Here is a 21,816-nt window from a genome sequence, read left to right on the forward strand (position 1 = left end):
GTTTCCATAGTAATACAGCCAGTGATAGCAATTTAAATGATTTTTGCAGAAATGTCTGTTCTGCTAAAATACAAATTGATGAGCAGGAATAGATAAGTTATAAAAGTAAAGGCATCTGTATAAACCCCAGCAAATGGTTCTGTCAGTTTATGTTTTAATAGTTAACCAAAATTTTGACGGCTTTAGAAGTATCGACAAACCTCTTCAGTCTAACCAACTTTTTAAATGCTATAGCACACTTCATATTACACATACATTGTAGTTCTTGAAGTAAGGCAAGGCAGCTGTTTGCTGCATTAATATAACACAGAACTAATTTCTTTCTAGAGTGGTTATAAGATGTACAATGGTACCTTCTTTATATAATTGATGAATCATTGGAGTATAGATAATACCCACTTGAAGTTTTGCATATATTTCTTCCTTTCTGCAGTATTATGCTATATATAATGTTGTTACATTAAATATAAATTTGTAACCACATTCTTCGATATAGATTCATTTGTATAAGAGAAATTGTTCAACATGGCATTATTATGCACAGTAGTATCACATTCATAAACTACATTTCTTATTCAAATAATTCTAAAATGTTGATTTATTGTCGCTAAAGCAACTTTTATCACCAATTAGAACAAATTTTCTAAATCATTTAAGCAAATAGAAAATATCAGACATAGAACTGCATTCATTCCTTAAGCTCATATGTCAAACACCTATGTAAGATGCAGAAGTTTTGACCCAAAATATGCAACAGTGCAAAGAGCTGTAGATTCGTCTTAATTATAACAGATAGCCAGCATACCGATTTTAACTGATAAATTTTGTATTCAGTTTGATAACTTTGATAACAAAAAGATATTTGAATATTTCTGAAACAATATGTGACAACTTTTTCAGCAGAAATCCAAATGGCTTTTAGGAACAGGAAACATCTGCCCTGTTGTACCACCATGGAGTGTTTGAACTGAATCCTACATAACCTGGCTTGCAGCCTAGCATAGGTATAATCTAGCAATAAAATGTCTAATATATATTAGCATAAGATTATTAAGAGCAAAGAAAATGAACATCTGTTGGGTAAAAAATTGGAATTGATCTGAACCTTACAAAATGTATTTTATGGCTGATTAAAACATTTTAATCTTTAAACTTTCACAAATTTATTCCTAATTTCACAGATTATATGTAGCATTATCTTATTCAATGCTTTGGAAGCTTGTTTTTTCACTCTACAAGTAAATTCATCAATGTAGATTCTGTTTCTTAACATTTTTCAGTCAAAAAGAGATAGTGATACCATTTTACATCAACACTACTCTCTCAATATGTTCTGAACCAGGATATCTATCACAGCTAACACTCATGAGTTTACATCAACATATAAGGAGTGAAACAACTTATAACAAAAACAGTTAGTTAAGATCATACAACAAAGATGTCAACTCAAATACCAATAAAATTCCTTTTACTCTTGAACTGTGCCATGATTGAAATATGCTGAGGTTTTGACCATGTGAACAATGACAAATTTTTGATTTGGTATGTTAGTCATGTTACTGTAAGTTTAATTTTGCAGCTTCATGGACCAGATATATTAAATTAAACATCTCTTATCATATTTGCCATATTCACTCTTGGAATTCAAAATCAAAGGAGCACACAAAAAAAATATAATGCCATGAAAACTTATACCTTAAACATATGTGTGACTGAAATTACTTTAGCAAAGAATCAATGTGTTATCAAGGCTCTTAATGATAGCCTTAAAGTTGGTGACATACTAGTTTGGTCAAAATAGTCATCAGAAAATAAAACTAGGTAAGGACAAAATCACAGGTTTATGTTATTTGAGCAGTGATTTTATTTCTGTGATATCTTTCCTTCATTTGTTCACATCATCATTTCCTTTTTAAATGGTTTATCTGTTTTTTCATTACATACATGTACATGTCAAGTTATTCAGCACTTGTTACATGATCATTCAATAAGAGAGAGCAGTGTTATAATTTTGGTTAAATATCTGATAAGCGGTGCAAAACTATTAATCACCATGCAATTCCACAATTTTACAGAGAACACTGACTTGCCCAAGTCCTGTGGTTTAAAAAAGTTAAAAAAAAAACTTAAACTGAAAGTTAGGGAAGGATACTGACATGTCCACACCTAAAAGTTAAATCACTTGTAAAAGAACATCCACACCTAAACTGTTTGTCCTTTCTCAAGAAGTTTTTCAGTTAATTTTCAAAGAAAAGATACTTCAAATACAAAAGCTAATGTTATTAAACCTCTATAGAAAAAATAGTCTAATGTTTGAAGTTTAAATATGTTGTGACATGAGTCTATTTTGTCAGGTGGACAGTCGTCTCTAGACTTTAAAAAAACTTTGAATAGTTCACTTAGTATTTGAAAATGGTCAACAATCTCCTTCCAAAGTATACACAACTGCATTATTTTTTGTTTAATTTCTGTAAACAAAGATTGGGCTCAAACTTCAGAGAGAAAACATTGGGAGAAAAATGTGGAACTATGTCTTTGAAAGGCTATTCATCTTAAATGTTATTTAAAGTTTGTCACTTGTTGACATATTTTGAAAGAAAGTGACCTGAATTTTGTTTTTGGTTCACATCTTGTACCATTGTAGATTATTAAGGAGTTGACCTTCTCAATATGGAGCAATCTAAATTTAGCTTTCCATTTATAATTAAGACTTCAATAATAATTTCTGTTTTTAGTTATAAGCAGAAATTTGTTGGCACATCTTAATAGCGTGCATTCTTTAAAGTATTCATTAGCTTAATGTTCAATGAATCCTTGAAAGACATTTTTGTTCAAAAAATTGAAAATATCATAGCCAGAATTCAGTTAGAGCTCAAAATATCAGATAAAAGACACATCAATATAAAGTTGCCAAGATAAAAGCCTAATTTGGCAAAGAAGTTAAACCACCTTTTTGCCAACAGGCAGCATGTAGTAGGAATTTTTCTGTACAACAATATATAAAAGCATTCCACTGAACACACACAGTCACCTTTTACACAAAGATTGACAGAAAACCAAAGTATGGATCTTCAGGTTTAAATTGTCAAAATTTTTCAAAATACATACAACAATATTTACCTTTTAATGTCAACAAATTTATTGAAAATGTGTCAAAAGGATGGCAATGGGACCTAAATCCTTCATTCAAATAAAGATTTATTCAACTTACACAATGGATCAAGAAGACCCGCGTTTGAAGGGGGAAAATGTTATTGCTCTCACAGTCTATAAGATGCTCTTAACAAAAAAATCATAGAGCTTATACACCTAAGTGACTAGATTTTAAAGCAGTTAAGAAGGACTACTGAAAAAAATAGCTTGCTCTTTTATTACAATCGTCTGAATATAGCTGAAATATTGCTGCTGGGACCTTAAACCCCAACAAACAAACTTTTATTACAAATGAATGTTTACATTGGATATCTTATGACATTTAATGACTAAATATAAATATAGACTACATGTAATTTCTAATACAGTACAAACCAAAAGTACATCTAAACTTTCAATATTTTCAGTGTAAACTGATGGCGTCTGAACTAAAACAGGATAAAAATTCAATTTTACAGTTCACAATTTTATGCATTATACTGAATAGTATATTTTTTCTTAGAAGAATAAAAAAAATTTATTGCATTCTGTCATTTTGTGTTCAGCAATTGTAATTAAAAGTGCATGTAATGATTTTAAATAAAGAGTTACTTCAGAGTAAATTTAAGAATGAACTGCACTCTTTTGACGGTAAGACCAGGAAAACTAGAACATACCCATTTTTTATTCAGTTTTAGGGTGCATGAACTCACAAATATAATTGGATTTATTTGTTTTAAGAATTTGGACTGATCAAGATGTCATAAAAGTGTCAGACGGGATGAAAAAAGATTATTACCAGAATAAAGGAAGGATTATCGGCTGATAACTGTAAATGCTTCCTTTAATCATACCATTGGCAAAAGTTCTACAAACCCAGGTTTGAAACACCTGTAAAATTGTAACAAAAACTCATCTAAAAGTCTTTTTTAACAGTTTATCTCTTGTAAAAATCAAATACACATTTCGTATAGCTTTTAAATCTTTTAATTATGTATTTAAAAAGCATACTTGTAAGCTCATTCACAAGTCAATTTTTTGTTGGTATTAAAATTTAGACTTTTAACAGTTATAAAACAAGATTAACTTTATACCTGATTATTAAAGTATACAATTTAACATTTGCACATGCCATCGCAGATTGCTACAAACAAGAGAAAGTGCACAAGACCTATTTTTTTATAGTAATTTCCATAACTTCATGATTTCACATGAGCAGACTCCTGCTGTTTAAAGAACAAATATACTCCTAATCAAGAGCATAACCCGTTATTGTAAGCCATAAAATGGACCACCTGACTATTAAAATCATTTCATCACAAGAAACCTAACACTTCTATATTACTGAAACCTAGTCATAACACTATGGTCCATCTGACAGCACCCTACATTTAAAACGAAACCGGATACCCAGTAATAAAACCACAGACATCACATACACAACCAGGTCTTATATACAGGTTATGGACACTCATATGCTTGGTTAAGGCTTGATCAAAGTGTAAATCAGGCAGTGAAATTCCATCCTGAGAGGGCCATGTACTTTCTACAGACATGGGCAAGAGATAAGACATCTCAGGCTTAAAGATTACCATCACAATACCATGTGGTTTCTATGAAACTACCCGAGATTTTGGATTACGAACTTTGTATCCAATTAAACATATAATGAAATCAAGGTTTTCAATGTGGCTACTCTCTTCTAATATCTAACAATATTATATCATTTTTAAAAGAATTTACTTTGAAGAAATAATTACTGTCCACTATTAACTCAGTTATCATATTATTTAAATATAGATCCTCCATTATCCTGATTAAGGTTTTCAAGATTATTTGAAAAAAGATGATTTACCTTAGTTTTTGAATACATTTTGTAACTAATTAAAGTTGTGTCTTTCTATCAAACTTAATTGCTATTTCTCAAATGCACACTTTCTTTAATAAATATTTTAATCAGTATGAAGAGATGAAGTTTGTAATAAGTAATGTACAAAATATAGATTCCTCACCTAAATCAAATGCTTGATGACCTATTTACAATCATAATGTTTCTGCCAGATCTGATTTCATGACTTATTAAATCCAAAATTGACCATTTAATAACAACATAAGATAATATCTACAAATTAATTAGAAACAAATTGTCAAAATAATCTCTCAAAACAGGTTCTCTAAAGCATGGGATGGATATACCCAGTCCTATGACAGATCTTATCTACCTTTTTACCTGAAAGATAATTTCCACAAATAATTTGGACATGTATTATATTATGGCCTCAAATTTGATGATTTAAGGTTGAGATTAGATCTAATGTTAAACTTGAAATGTCATTGCTTTACAATGGAGTTAATTGAGCCATTATGATTTGGGATATAATTAGATGGTAGTATGTGATAATGATTTAATGTATCAAAACTTTTTTAAAATTAAGTGGCAGATTAATTGATAAAATTTTGATAGACTCCAAGTACAAGTAATCTTGAAAATTGCTCCAAATTTAGATTTTTTAGTTGGCTTAAAATTAAGAGTTTGAACAAAATACTGGTTATAAGATATATAAGCAGAGGTGTAATCGGGAAATAGAAAATTGGAAAGTGATAAATACTTGCATGGATATAAAAAAATATCAAAAACTTAAAAATCTGAATATAGGTTACATTACACAGCTGCACGATACTGGTAATTCAAATATAAATGTTCAGCCTTAAACTGTATTTAGACTTTTATTTATTAAAGGTCACCTCATATTGATAGCTTGGAACCTGGTCAGCTACTTGAAGACTGGGAAAGTTTATAGAAATTCTTTCTACTGTTTACAAACAGATAATGTCTGTTTACAAGCAGTAGATAAATCACATAACTAAAGATTAACACTCTTAATGACATAACAATTGAAAGGGGATTAAAGTTACCAAAATAAAAGGGGTCAGAAAATTCACACCATAACAAGATATTAGGATCTGGTAACAACTACTTTAAACTTCTGAAGCACACTTGAACTCAATTTAATTTGAAGTAAATATAAATGAACACCTTAAAATTCTCATGGGGACACATACCAAGAACAACATGAATATTCTCATTAGGAGGCATACCAAGGACAGCATTACAACTATATTCTAAATTAAATCAGTTCAAGAAGGTCCTCTTTCTGAAACTTGCACCATAAATATTTGGTTGGTTAACATGAAAATGCATGTCCATGAGTATATTCTCATTCATTTTTACCACCAACATAGTCATCGTTACATGTACATTCTCCCACAACAACCCACACAAACAAGTGAAAGACTTTACCCTTGTAATCTGGACTTGTTCCTTCTAATTCTAGGCCAAAATCTAATTCATACGCACTTAAAATGCACTGTCACTACATCAGCTGACTGACTGTAATGTATTCATTCTAACAACTCAATGAAAATTACAACAATATTAGATAGCAAACCCTATACAGGAAAGTCATAATGAAAGTCAAATACAATTGTAAGACTAAAGAAAAACATGAGACAGAGAGGTTTCCTAGATACCTTGCAATTTTATCAAAACACAAAGATTTAGACAATCTGTTCATAGTTAACTACCACTATACTGATCTTATATTTAAACATCAATTTGACACATTTAAAGGCTTTAGTATCAAAAAGTAGCATTTCAAACAAGGTTTTATCAATTTCTATTTTTTATAAAATATTAAAACTACCCATACTGGTACAAAAGACTCAAGGCTATTTTAGGGACACGTTTAAAGGCTTTACTTTCAAAATGTACCATTTAAGACCATGCTTTATGTATTTCTGCCATATTTTTTTCATTTAATATTAAAATTATCAAAATATAAAAAAATCACTTTAGGCTAATTTTTGTAACCTTTAGAAGAACACACTACATCAAATGGGTGGAATGAACTTATTAATTATTATGTTGCATTAAATGCAAAGTTTGTAGAGTGCATAAAATGAGTCCTGTCGCCATCATTCAATATTCATTGCTTTTGTACATAACCAAAGAACCTAGACTAAACTTCAGGTAAGTAGGGAAAAAATGACACAAGACATTAGATCATTATATATCAGTGAAGAAGATATACCATACATTATTATTTAAAAGGAATGCATACACAACTTTGTAGACAAGACAACAGATCTAAGCAGATATTTCCACAATTTTTTGCCCTTCTTGCATTGAACATGTGTCAACAGATTGTCAAACCACATGGAAAGTTCGAATATCAGTGTTCTGTAACAATTTAATATTACATAGCTAAAAAGATAAGAATGCCGACATTAACACAGTATGGGGAAGATAACTGGACTAGATTTAAAGGTTAATGTCCATATATTTCCTATTTAAACATTCATTAATTCTACCTGGTGAAATATTTCTCTTCTAAATGTGTTTAGCACCCTTGAATACATTATTACCTGTTACATCAAAACACCTTCTAGAATTTACAAACATTAATACCTAATACTTTTGTTCTACCTTTGATTAAATAGCCTTCTCAATTTTTCAAGGGGTAACTGACATTGAATATAAATGTACATGAATAAAGAAATTGCATTTCAAAGAAAGGTGAGACTGCTTGGGGCATTGTTTATATGAGCAGTCTTTTGATGAAGCCCTTAACAATCTATCATCAAATATCAGTCAGTATTCAGAAAATTACTGGATAATACACATTTCAGATCAAGCTATGAATAGAAGAAAGTCCTACAAATGTACTTTATTTCTTTTGAGGCAAATTGTAATTTTTGAAAAGAAAAATCCTAAAGAACGGTACATTTATAAATACAATTTGTGTGCAGAATAATCATAGATAGGTTTACCCTATAAGTTACAAGATACCATGAAAAGCAAAAAAAAACAGTTCACTGAAAAGATAGTAAAGCAATGCCAAGCAAAACCACTTCAACAAACCCAAACATAAGATAATCCAACAGAAAAAGAGACACAATGCCAAGAAATCTGCACCTCCATCAAGAAACAATTAAGAGGTATGTGTCTAGTTATCTGAGTAAATGTGTTGTTATTGAAGGATATTTATTTATCAATAAGAAGTGGTCATTCCTGACAGGTTTATCAGCTATGGTCAGTATAATACCAAACACTAATTAGTGCATATAATGTCTAACAATAATAAACAAGTGCCAATGGTTAATTACCCTGATTTCTGTCTCATTTTACCATTGTGTAGAACACTTGATGTTGCTCTAGATATGTACACGTGTTTTGGGCATAGCCACTGGTGTTTTTAAGAAAGCAGAATATGGTTGCATTTGTTTATAATGCATGGAAGGTCATTTGCTGGATGTAAAATTTTGTAATTATACAGCAAAACAGTGTGCAAAATATTTTGTCGATTCTAAGTGCTTAAGTTAAGAATTAATATTTCTCAGAACTTATTTTGGTCTATTTAGACATACTGCTAAAATAGGTCAAAACTATCACCCCTTGCAATTACCCTCAATAAAGTATTATCTACATGTATATCAGTATAGATGTACTCTCAAATATTGATTTTGTAATTTTTTTTCAAGCACTTAAGCAATTGAAATTTCATGTTTTTCATAATTAATAAATTTTATCTCATTATTTCTGGTATTATTGGTCTTGATACATTTATTTTTCCATCATCAGAATTCATTTTTCTGAGCTTGTCAATTTTTATACATGTATTCCGACTGTAATATTAAACCTGCCTCTAATTGCTACCAAAATTCATACAAAATATATGACAGATATATCTTTGCTATTCTAAAATGCACTTGATGTACATTTTGAACACTCTCTGATACAAGTATTCCCAAACCTTTTCTTATCACACATTTCCTGTTCTTAAAAGCAATAACTCATATTCTGCTAATTAATAAACCATCAAAACTAAGGGAATGCCTTTAGCTGTGAATGGAGGGACATATTTTCAACATTACCTAACTTTAACAGTAAGCATCATACTGTGACTAAATTCTATTGAAATGAGATTTTTATCGATGACACTCCTATTCATGACTTTGTCAATATTAAAACTTTTTGGACAAAAGAAATCTCCACATAATCCACAAATTTATTCAATATTATTGAAATTTCCTTCAGGTAAACACATTACATTGTAATTGGTGATAATGGGCCGGGTTGCTCACTTTTTTCTCGCTATTATAATGGAAATTTTCTTCTTGTTTACACTGTGGTTGTAAAACACAACTTCGCTTTACAGTTTATTTTTACCTTATACAGCCTGAATATACATCTACTCATATCTTTAGAAGATTTCAAATATCCCCACTGCATTCCTCAAAAAGCATATCATTTTCTATGTGGTATGTTTCTTGTAAATATTAGATGTGCCTTAAACCTTTGATCCATCAATGACCATTCAATATATTCTAGTTAAGGGACAAACTACTTGTTTCCTAAGAATGAGTATACAAACAGTTGTATGATGGCCTCTGTCGATACATTGACAGGATGTATACAGTAAATATTTAAATTTATCAAAGTTAAATGAGATGTGAGGTATATAAATATAATCCAGGATTAATGCCTTGCTACATCTGTGTTGATACATTAGGATAGTTCCCACCCTTTCATCATGCTTAAGAAATGATACTTTTGTAATTACAGAGTCTGGTGCAGTTCTAAAACAATTAGGAAAGTCTTCTGGACAGAAGAATGCAGCCAACTATGGTGGTGGTTTTATACAAGATGTGTAGTTCCCTTTTGTTGTTCAATTAACATTTTTTGGCTACATGAGAAAGGAGTTTAAAAATAAATGATTTGTAGAGGCTACTCATGCAATTTTAGCTGCTGGGACCTTTTACAAGAATCTTAGATTCAACAAAAAAATCCAGTATTTCATCAAATCCATTCACTCATGATAGTTTCCATGGAAAGAACAGAGAAAGAGTGCAGCTGAAAAAAACAGAAAACCAAACAAAAAATCATAAATGGCATGATATTTTAACATGAACAGCACAATGGTTCCATTATCAACACAAGTCGAGGTCATGCATGTCTAAAATAAATCACAGACCAATACAGAACCTAATGCCACAAATGAGTTATGAAAGATTGAATGATATGAACTTATCTACAAGAGCAATTAGCTTCACATCCCATGTAAGCAGTTGCATAATTCCTCCTTCTCCAGGGAAATAATCAAGCTTATTGAATTAAATTGTTTCAGGAAGTTATAATGAAGTTTTTAGATTCCATATAATCACTCAAGTGACATATTCTAGATCTTGTACGCATTGGTTTCTCAATATGTAACTTCACTTTACATGGTACTTGAAGAAGAGATTACAGAATTCAAGTGTTTGAATCAAAGCATGAGGCAAATATTATGAATTAGTGTAAAATGTGATCTTATCATGCAAAGGTTGCTCTAAAACAATTTTCTTGAGTCTCCTGACTCTGTAAACTATACCAAAAATGTGTATAATTTATTAAATAATGCAGATAATAGAAACAAGGTATTAATCTTCCTCTGTAAAAGTTATAATTTTCTCCAAATATCCACTGGCCTTTTCTCAGAACCTCTATTTCCAAATACTTAGAAGAGTCTGTCTTAAAAATTTCTACCTATAAAAATGGGAGAGCCATTTGAAAAAGCATTAGTCACTATAACATAACAAGTTGAGTTACATGTATAACCACTCAGTCATTATATGTACATGTAGTTGCCTGGTGCAAAAATGAGTACTGTTGACTTCTATGTGATAAGGTTAGCAAGTCCCCTTGTTATGTAGTAAATGTTGTACCTCCACAACTAAGGCTGCCCAGATAAACACTTACCGGTAGTATTTTCTGTTAAAAAAAGTTATAAATAAATCTTCATAAGGACTTAGAGGGCCAAGTCATGTACATGCATGATATCTACTATCCATTCAATATATTCTTCATTATGATCTCTCAGAACCACCATGTTTATACACCAAGCAAGAGGCATACTTCAACAGACGGACTGACAAGTAAAACACATAACTCTCCTACTAGTCAATTTGTCCATATAAGTACATAAAACTCAATACAAATCAGAAATCTATGGGTATATTTTACTTAGTCAACTAAATATGACTTAAAACTAGGATCAATCTTAACAATAATATCCTTCAAGAAAGAAAATAAATATAACTATATCTATATCAACAATGAAAGTAAAATAAAGTTATTAGGATAAGAGATAATATACTTCACAGACATAAAACTGTGTAATGAGATGTCAATAAATGTCATGATAGATAGTAGCCTCACACCTGATACCACTAATAAAAATATAAACATCAAAGTAATGGTGGCCTAATTGTTATATATATGTACAGTACTGGACAGCCTAATGGGTACTATTACTGAACTATAGGACCATTGAGTCTAAAATAAAGGGACCTTCTGATACCACTATTAAAGGAATATGTTTAGAACACATTTATTTAAATTAGTAGTGGTATGAGGTCTTGGACCCTCAATCTCTGACTTAAGACCTTTGAAATTCAATTCACTTTAGTCTTGGACTTTCAACCATTTTAATTGACACTTTTTGTAGATTTTGGTTTCCCTCAAGAGGACTACTGGTTTGAAACTTTGAGTCTAAGTCCTAAGCCTTCCATTCAAAAAGTATATTTGAACCTCTGAGTATATTTGTGTGCCTTGTACATGTTTAACTCAACCCTATAAAAATATTTCCACTTGACACAGAATCTTTAGATATGCTTTCATAATTCTTAATTTTAAAGGTACATGTATATTTTTGGTCAAGCTCAGTAACAACTTACAAAAGAATTTTTTTCCATATCTTAATGACCAATACGGTTTTGAATGGCTAATGAAGAAATATTCCTGAATTCAGAGTACTGAAAAAAACATGTACATGTACATGTACCATGCACATGTTCAATGTTAACTGCTACCCAAGTGTATAATGTAATTCAGAAAAGAAGATAACTTAAAACATTTGTATAATTTGTACATAAATTGATGGTCATAGACTAGTTCTTTACTCATCTGTTAGAAACAAGATTCCAATGAACATCTTCTTATCAAACTACATTGTATTCACTAATAAGCAGCTAAATGTATGCTAAACTATAATATACCCATTCCCTCTTTATTAAAGATTCCAGAGAGGAAGGAATCTAGACACAATGTTTTTGATCCCAATCAGAAAATGAAATGTTTAAGAGCGTTTAAAAATCAACATTGAAATAATGAATGCCATTAAGATAAATCTGTCTTTCACTCTTCGGTGAATTCTTTACTAACATAAATTTTAAATGATATAAAGATCTACCTTATATTAATTGTTTCATGATGACAAAATTGCCATATCCTCCATATTCTCTGAGACTTATAAAAGTATAGCCTCCAGCAATATCAACATTACATAACCCATTTCATTTTACTTTGATACTGACAGTAAAAGTACTCTTTATGACCAGCCTGAGACAAGTTAATCATCTAACAATACATGGAAAAACCAATTAATTCCAAAAGGAAAGGAAATTATTAAGAATTAACATATTTCCTCTTAATTGTTCTCCTCGAATTGTCCTATTCCAGGTGCTAATCCTATATACAGACATAAAACAACTCTTTTTGTTTCTCTTGTTTTCTTAAATTAAAACAAAATGTATTTCAAAACAAAATGTTGACATTTATGTATTTTTTGTAGATTGTATACTAAACAGTACACATGGTACAGCACAAAGTATCTCCAAAACTGTTCTTAACTGTTACCCAACAAAAAAATCATGAAAACACTTCTTAATTGTTAAATTTGCACGCCAAGTCAAATTAAGTGAAATACAATACAAATGATAACTTTCAAGAGAACATTTTTTGTTAAAAAATAACATGCAATAGGTTGATACAAAAAGACAAAACAGCTTAAGTTTCCTTAAAAGTATACAATTCAAAAGCTTAAAAAATAAAATACCTGCCACACTCCTTTTTCAGGTCTAAACTGCATTGTTTAGGATGTCAACTTTATTTACCAAGTGTGTGACAGAAACTGACATGCTTGTAAATTTCTTTACAGATGAAGGTGTTAGATATGGCAGTCTCCTATGATTTATAATCATCACCATAAATCATAACTAAATTAGGTAAATTAATAAACAATTGCTAACTTGACACATCTAACAAGGTAATTTACAAATTACATGAATTTTTGGACATTTTATAAAAATTGAAAAAAAAAATGGAGATTGGCAAAAAAATGAAATCTCTTGATATCCATTATGAGACACAAAAAATGCAAATATCAGGTACATGTACATATAATAAATGTACATTTACTGAAATTGGACCTGTACATGAACCAGGGTAGGAAACTCACTCAAAATCTAGCCAGTCCTGAATACAATTTTTCAATATATTTACTATATGGCTATATTAATTTTTGCTATAATTAGCCAGTCTCAGGCTGGCGGTCAAGGCTACTATATCTAACTCTGCATGAACAAGCAGCTTGGAAGAAGTGCATTTGAACAAATATAACTCAAAACAGCTTTAAAAATGTCTGTGACACTTGCAGTATTTGTATTCCCAAAAGCTGATCATTTTGTCTACAAAAATTTACCTTAAAAATCTATATTCAGGTACAAAGGTCAAATCTGCAAGTACATGTATTTTGTATTACACAATCAAATATAACCATCAACATATTTCATGCTCTTAACAAAATTTTCATAAAAAATCAATATAAAAGCATATAAAGAACCTTGAAATGTAAATCAAACTCAATATAGTTAACTGAAGTTTTAATTTGGGGTGTATTTTAAAATCCTTTCAATCTCAGAATTTTCAACTGCCAAAAAGTCAACACATTATAGGATGAATTAATAAATCTTCAGTTCTCAAATATGGATCATACTGTGATGGAATGGTGCCAAAAAACAGACATTACCTGAATGTATTAAACAAACAATGAGGAATTCCCTGACCCCCTGAAGTCTAAACTCTTTCATTGATTCAATACTCATCAAATGAATGCATGTACTATATATATAGAATTACCAAACTTTATACAGTATTTTCAAAGGTGCACTTTTTCACACATATATATTTGTATATTATGAAATGAAAGTTCCCTTTTATAGGTCTTAACAAATTACATGTAAATGTACATTGTAAGTGTGATATAACTCTAAATTCAGTATTTATCATTTTTTATTTCCTAGAAAGTGATTTTACACTTTTTCACACATATTTATTTGTATATAATGAAATGAAAGTTCCCTTTTATAGGTCTTAACAAATTACATGTAAATGTACATTGTAAGTGTGATATAACTCTTAATTCAGTATTTATCATTTTTTATTTCCTAGAAAGTGATTTCACAAATGTACAATTTTGATGTTCTTATTTCGACAATTATCACAATGCTCACCCAATTTTATTTGTCTGAGTTGTTTTGCTTGCCATATTCTCTGTGGTGGGAAAATGAAACTTATTGACTAAAACTCAAGCCATGGATTAACTTTCCGATATAAAAGAATGTAGAACAATTCTAATACAGTACTACTTCTAATTTGGTTTAAATGGACACAGTATTTGGGAATAACTTTTCTACATGCATTAATACAAATGTATTTGTATTAGCATGCAACTATTTGTTTTAATTTTGATGACAAGGAATGACTTCTAAGTCAAAGTTAGAAATAGTAGCCTGTCCCCCAGCCAGAGACTGGCTATTTTTTGGCAGGGCTGGCTAGTTTTAACAAAAATTTATATAGCCATATAGTAAATATATTGAAAAATTGTATTCAGGACTGGCTAGAATTTGAGCGAGTTTCCTACCCTGTTCTAACTAATCTAATAGGTAATCTAAACTACTCCTTGTAATTATCAGAAACAGCACACAAAATACAATTGTGCTTATTTTGACAAGATATGTCTTGTCAGCATATACATCTTTTACATGCAAAGACAGGCCAGATTTCAACAAGAATCTTTAGATTATAAAAATCATTCATGTACATACAGTGTATATGAATGGAAGTGATAATCCCTCCCCCCCACCCCACCCCCCCAAAAAAAAAAAAAGATGCAGTAAAAAGTCTCTCATACATGTACATGGATGGGAACTGAACACCTTTTCACGGTAATCAAAGATCAGAAAATCACACACAGCATACAATAAATAGTTCAGGCAACTGGTCCATTGAAAATTGACACATTGTTTCGTGTGACTTTAGTTTGATTAGTTAATTTGTATGAACTATATCCCAATTATAAAAGAAAAATATTTGTTCCGAATTTTAATTCTATATATTTTATGAGGTGGAAACTCAGACCTTTGTATTTTATCTTGAAAGAATTGTTTAAATAGAGAAAAAAAATTGACAAAGCTCATTGACAATAAAATTTGAACTGTTATTTAAATGTCAGGAGGTATGGATAAGATATGAGACTGTAAAACCATATCTCTGCTCTGATATAGAGATAAAAAAAAAATATATTGTTTCTTATGTGAACTGAACTTGTAATAATGGAGAAAGTTCTTGTTAAAATGTACATGTAGCTTCATATTAAGCTTATATCTAACATGTGCAGAGGTAGTCTAGATAAACATGATTTTCACTGAGGCATTTTTTTTAAATCAGACATGGGAGGCAACCAAGCAAAATGAAAATTAAGCCTCACAAAGATGGCATATTTGAACCTGTACAGAGGGCATAAGTGTTAGTGGAACTTTTAAACTGAAACACAACTGATATTTTTTTCCAAATAAAATATGGTAAACATTCTAAAAATTTCTGCCAAACTATGCTAAAACTAATCACTACATATTTGTACAGATTTAAGCATGTACATACTTCTGACAAGTTCTGTATCTATGATGTTTTTTTTTCAACTGAACACAATTCTGGGGGATTCTATACATAAACTTTCTGACTTACCTCCAATAATGAAGTTCAAACCCCGGACAGACATTGGGGCAGTTTGAGCAAGGCTTTCCAGCTTTTATCTGATGTGCTAACGGGGGGCTCTGCAATAACAGAACAATGTAAATCAGTCATTTAATTTATTGACAGAAAATAAGTACTTGATACTGTCATTAAAATATGAGAAATATTATTTCTTAAACTTTCGATGTTATCGTCGAATAATAACGTATTGACATAATTTAATACTATTTTGAATTATAGACCTGTGATTAATTACGGGTCTATGTAAGGACACGGCACGACAGCAGGTGCCCGTTTCAAAGTAGGACCACGACTGCCGACTTTGCTCTTATCATAAGTTTTACTTACGCAAGATGGAAGTCCTTTCTGGTCAAATAAAACTGACGGGCTTACTCTAGGCGACTGATCACCACAAGCAGCCATTCTCAGTTACTAAGTCCACTAACTGATCTTGTCAAAATATTTTCACATGTTCACTGAACAAATCACTCACATGTGCACGCTTACATCACAGAAAAATGGTCAGCCCCTTTTACACTTGTTAATTTTAAATGAAAGTTTTCCAAACGAATCCAATTCGATAATTAGAATTAATATTAATTCCAAACTAAACAATAAATCCACCTGATAAAATTAGCAAGCCCTTCCAGGAGACTTTTCGACAAACGATAGAACAAGTCAAGATAATTTTAAACGCTCATGAATATCGGTCCCGCCCCTTATTGTAACGTCATTGAGGGATGAGATTTCCAGCTGTTGAGAACTATCGAATTTCATTGATTAATCTCTGATCGCATGTCTTCTGGTACTAATTACATAAATCCGATTACAATTCTTAATGAAATCTTGAGTTTAAGTAATAATGAAATTTTATTTTAAATTTTTGTTTTAAAATAATATACTTTACAAGTTTAGCAGGAACTAAAGGCAATATAAAGCTTATATGTATAAGAATTCACGTTCGAGAATTATTTAAGATATAGATAATAGAGTATTTCACTGCTATACACAGTGACTATATTACTTTCCCTGCTGCTTTAGGGGCATATATATTGTGACCAATTAAAAAAATATATATATAAAGTGATACCAAGATGTTAGATATAGACTCTTAAACTATAAAGATCCTTGGTAACATGTACAGTCATTTTTTAAATCGGGTATAAAAAAAATTTGCACCGCATACCGTGATCCCATTAGAAACGGAGTAAAAAAATAGAGGTAGAATTTTTGATAAATCAAGATTTCATGCAAAAAAATCCAAATTTTAGGGAGGGCGCCGGATGTGCCCCGCCTGAATCCGCGTTTGCACTTATAAGATTTATACTATAAAAGAACACACACTAGCAATTTAAGGGACTTGGAGACATCCAAATTAGAAAAGTCGTTAAGCGGATTTGTCATATCATTTCATCCAAATTCGTAAACTTCGCATTTTCTAAATCATTAGCTACTATCCTTACCAAGGTGTGCAGAGTTACCTCCCTTATCCCGATATACAATCATTATATACTCGCAAAAATCACTATCTACAGATTCATACAGGTTGATCTATCGTTGAGTGTTTACTAAAACTATAGTTTATCAAATTGAAGTTCATATATTATCCAGTGAAATAGAAAAATCTACTAATGTGTCTAATTTGTAATATTAGAAAATGAATTTGTAATATTAAAAAATCATTTTTTAATATTAGAAAACGCTCATTTTGTCCACTTTGGCTTGTCATAAAATATGTTATGATTAGTAATAATAAAGAATTGAATGAATGTACATGAAACCATGTTTAAAAATATATTAAAATTTCCGTTTTCAATAAGTATATTCCAATTACATTTGACTTTTTATAACATTTTTGTGTTTTGAGAACATATTCTTCTTCAGTATTTTCATCATAACTTTCTTATTACTTATTTTTTTAAAAACTTATTCAAATTTTTAAATAATTTCTTTCTTTCTTTTTTTTTGGTTTTTGTGTGTGTGTGTGTGGTATGTGTAAATGAAATGTAGAGTATTTAAGTTCAAAGTTTATCCTGTAGAAAGTCTGGGAAAGAAGTGTTATTGTTGTACATTATGTATACTTTCAGTTAGAAGTGACCAGTTCCCTGTATTATTAAGTCCCTACTACAAGTCTCTGTAATGTATGTTTCTCTTAAATAAAATTATTGATGTCAATACTTATTCAATCTAATTAAAATTAAATCTTTAATTACGCTTCCTTCCATAAAAGCTTGACTTGGCACATGTCAGATCGTGTATTTTAGAGCTGCATTAGCTGTCATTTCGTAAATTTTGTTTCTGTTGAAATATGCTTTAACTTTGAACTACTTCTACTAAATTGTACTTTTCCTGAATAAATTCACTTGATATCCACAAATAAAATGCATTAAATACATGAAATAGTTGTCTATATATTTATTGTCTTAATTGCGAGACAAAAAAGAAATCGACCGAAACGAATTGGTATGCATGGGACTTCTGGTAACCTTAATCCGCGCATGTGCTGTAAAGGTCACTCCTTTTAAAAACAAATTTGTTTGCAAAGTGAAAGTGGTTAATCAACGGCATGGAAGACCGACGGGCTCAGGCCGTAAAAGAAAAAAAAAATGCGAATAGAACGGTAGGATCCTTTTGAAATTAATTTACGTAATGTGATATAATGTGGCACAAATATGGTATTTTTTAACGAAGTGATTGTCCTGTCGGGAATCTTCGGAAGTAATGGCGATAAATAATTAGATCAGAGCTATCGGTCTTCTCTGATAAAAAATAACATTGTTTTCACAATATTCTGTTGGTATTATCGCAAATTGCTTCAATTGCATTACTAAAAACTTATTTCATTGAATCAGCAAATTTCAGTAGAATCAGAACTGAACAAATTTGGCAGCTATTGCAGCTTTAATCAGATTGATACTCATTTACTATCCATCAGCAGTACAGTATAGCAGATGGATCGACTTGAAGGAAGACAAAATGGATTGATTATTCAAGAATTGCAGCGTTGAACATCTTGCTTTAAATTTAAACACACCATACGACTGCTTGTGATATTATATACAATGTAGATTTATTGAATACTGTGGCATGCATTTTATTTTGTATATTTTTCACTTGCACTTGCATGTATAGAGAAAAATTGTAACGGAGAATGTGTTACAAAAATAGAACCCTGTCAGACTGTGAAAAAAAAACCAAAGGCAGTCAATGGATGAGAACATATGCTCGGAGTCTGCCTTTATGAATTGACTGACACACTTATATTATTAGCGGAATTGGCATCTGTATTCTTAAGCATTCAAAATCACACTTTCCTGATTTGGAACTGGTGCTATCTTTTATTCAGATAAATGACACATATATAATTAAGAATACTGAGAATTATGATAAAACACGTGTACAACAAGTAAAATATATCTAGTTATTATTAGGAGGTGCACTAGAAAATTTCATTTAACGTTATCACCCCGAAGAGAATTTTGTGTTACTGAGTAATCAAGGGAACCAAGGTTATAGCGGTAATCAAAAGAATGTAATCCAGGGACAAAGACAAGACATGGAAAACAGACATTCACAACAAAGAACATAAAGTAACTAAAATCATACATACAAAGTAACAAAAGTAAATGAGCAACTCGGACTCCACTGAAAACTGGGAGCATGGATCAGGTACACCGCTGTGGTAAGCGTCCTCTGCTTTTCTAGAAACACCCGCCGAGTTGCTCATAAAAATGATACGGATAAATTTGCACAAATTACTGAGATCAGAAAGATGTTGACTGCTCATTATAAATTACAAAATTTCATGATATTTGGTCTATTCTAAACTTAGTATCAAGGAACAAATTTCTTTTATCTATAGAGGCTGAACGTGTAAATAAATAGTGATATTTATCCCCTAAATCGTTTTCTGCACATTAAAGACACTTTCTGTCTTCCCTGGGTATGTTTTGGAGTCCGAGTTGCTCGTTTGCTTTTGTTAGTTTGTACGTATGATTTAAGTTACTTTATGTTCTTTGTTGTGTATGTCTGTTTTCCATGTCTGGTCTTTGTCCCTGGATTACATTCTTTTGATTACCGCTATAACCTTGGTTCCCTTGATTACTCTTTGTCATCTGCCAGTCTCTATGGGAAGTTTGTGATTCATGTTCCTAAATATCTTAATAAAGTTTTTATATTTCTATTATCCAAAACATTGAAATAATAATCTAGTTCATTTTTTTCCTTTATAGATCTGTAATTTTGAGATTTTGACGAAGTTTGAATATTAGAATGCCAATGCTGTTTGACTGAATAGTATGTCCATTCAACATTAAAATATTATGGAAGAAATACATACCAATAACCACATTTATTAAGAACAGTTTTTGACAAAGTTAAACCACGTAGTGTTACCAGTGTATTACTTATACAGAACTGCAGGAGTCTTGTGTTGTTTGCCGGTGATTAAATTTGCCCAATATTTTATAATTCTCAAATGGTGTCTCCCTTATTCACCATAAATCATAAAATCATGTGTAAATTTCTTTGCATTCAGAAGAATTTTGCTAACTTATATGCGACTTATAAATATCATACATATATGTAACTACTTTAGTTACTCAGGCGTTCGAGAAAAGGACAAATCGGTCAATATTCAATGGATACTAAGTCGTATTTGCAGGGATACCTATCTACTTACCCTCTCTTCACCTTCGAGCGACATAGGTATAATGTCCTCCATACTCGTTTTTAACATGTCAATCTGTTGTTGGTTTTCATATATTGGCTCTGATTTTAAACTGGGAACTTTCCTTTTTACGTATAAGCGATAGGTTTCGTCCGGTACTAAACCTTTTGTGATGGTTCCTATCTTCTTAGGATTCCAGTTTACTGGTTCTTGACATCTTTCGTTACCAGTATAAAACAAACAAGGCGATGTATTACAGATCTTATCCAAGTTGTCAATGCTATTTCCAATTTTCCGGGCAGAATTTAAATCTTCAGAATAAAATAGAATTTCTGTTCTTTCTTTGGCGATTTCGTCATTGTTGTTTTCAAAGAAAGATGTCATACTTTTTCTTCTTCTTGTTCTAGCGTTAAGCTTGCTACTCGATTTATCGTCCTTCCCTTTTCCAATGCTCAGTTGTATTTTATTGGGACTAAGCTGTGCATGAGTTTCTGAGCTAGCTTTGTCACTATCGGAATTGCGGTTAAAATTTGCAGACTTGGTTTTCTGACTGCGTTTTTGTAATTCCTTTAGTTTGAATTTTCTCAAAGTCTGACGGAATCTTTGTTTTCTATTCATTGAATTCATTACCTTAGCTTCCTCAGAATGATGTGATAAATCGTTAATGTCATCTGGTTTTGAATTTTCAACCGAATCCAGATACATATTGATTCTATGAAGAAATGGTAAATCCGAACCCGTGCCGAAAAATGGCATCTGATGTGAGCATAAAGAAGTAATACCTGTTACGTCAACCATTTTGTTTATGATTGCAGCTCACTCTTACTCAGTTACGGAATGAGAATCGATGAGTGAGATTGTAAAGTTTTTCCATTAATCGATTTTTGAAAAACATGTTCCATTAAAAAGTATCCTTAATATAAGATCAATATTTAACCGTATTGGTTGCTTTGATCACGCTAAATAGAAAGTTACTAACTTCCTGGGAGAAATATCAGGAAGCTTGATGGACCAGTATGATACTAGCAATTAAAAACACCCGACAATAAACCGATGTAATTAAAGAAAAATATTGTCTTTGCATCAGAATCCAGAAGGAAAT

The 21,816-nt window shown here is 31.0% G+C and overlaps 1 protein-coding gene across 2 annotated transcripts in view; it reads right to left on the reverse strand.

Moving 5' to 3' along the window:
• Positions 1–21,550, reverse strand: part of LOC148629640 (prickle planar cell polarity protein 3-A-like) — a 56,410-nt gene extending 34,860 nt beyond the window's left edge. The window contains exons 1-2 of one of the 2 annotated variants that reach the window (XM_088554654.1): positions 20,727–21,550; positions 16,037–16,125 (exon numbers count right to left, since the gene is read on the reverse strand). In XM_088554654.1, coding sequence (XP_088410780.1) covers positions 16,037–16,125; positions 20,727–21,512 — 875 coding nt within the window. In that variant the 5' untranslated portion in view covers positions 21,513–21,550. Of the gene's footprint in view, positions 1–16,036; positions 16,126–16,393; positions 16,767–20,726 lie in introns of those variants that run through there. The other variant, XM_088554663.1, reaches the window with a different exon arrangement.
• Positions 21,551–21,816: the final 266 nt, after the last annotated feature.

The sequence above is a fragment of the Perna viridis genome, chromosome 1 (assembly GCF_037379345.1).
Source record: "Perna viridis isolate PV_CMFRI_1.1 ecotype Kerala chromosome 1, ASM3737934v1, whole genome shotgun sequence".
Lineage (NCBI taxonomy): Eukaryota > Metazoa > Mollusca > Bivalvia > Mytilida > Mytilidae > Perna > Perna viridis.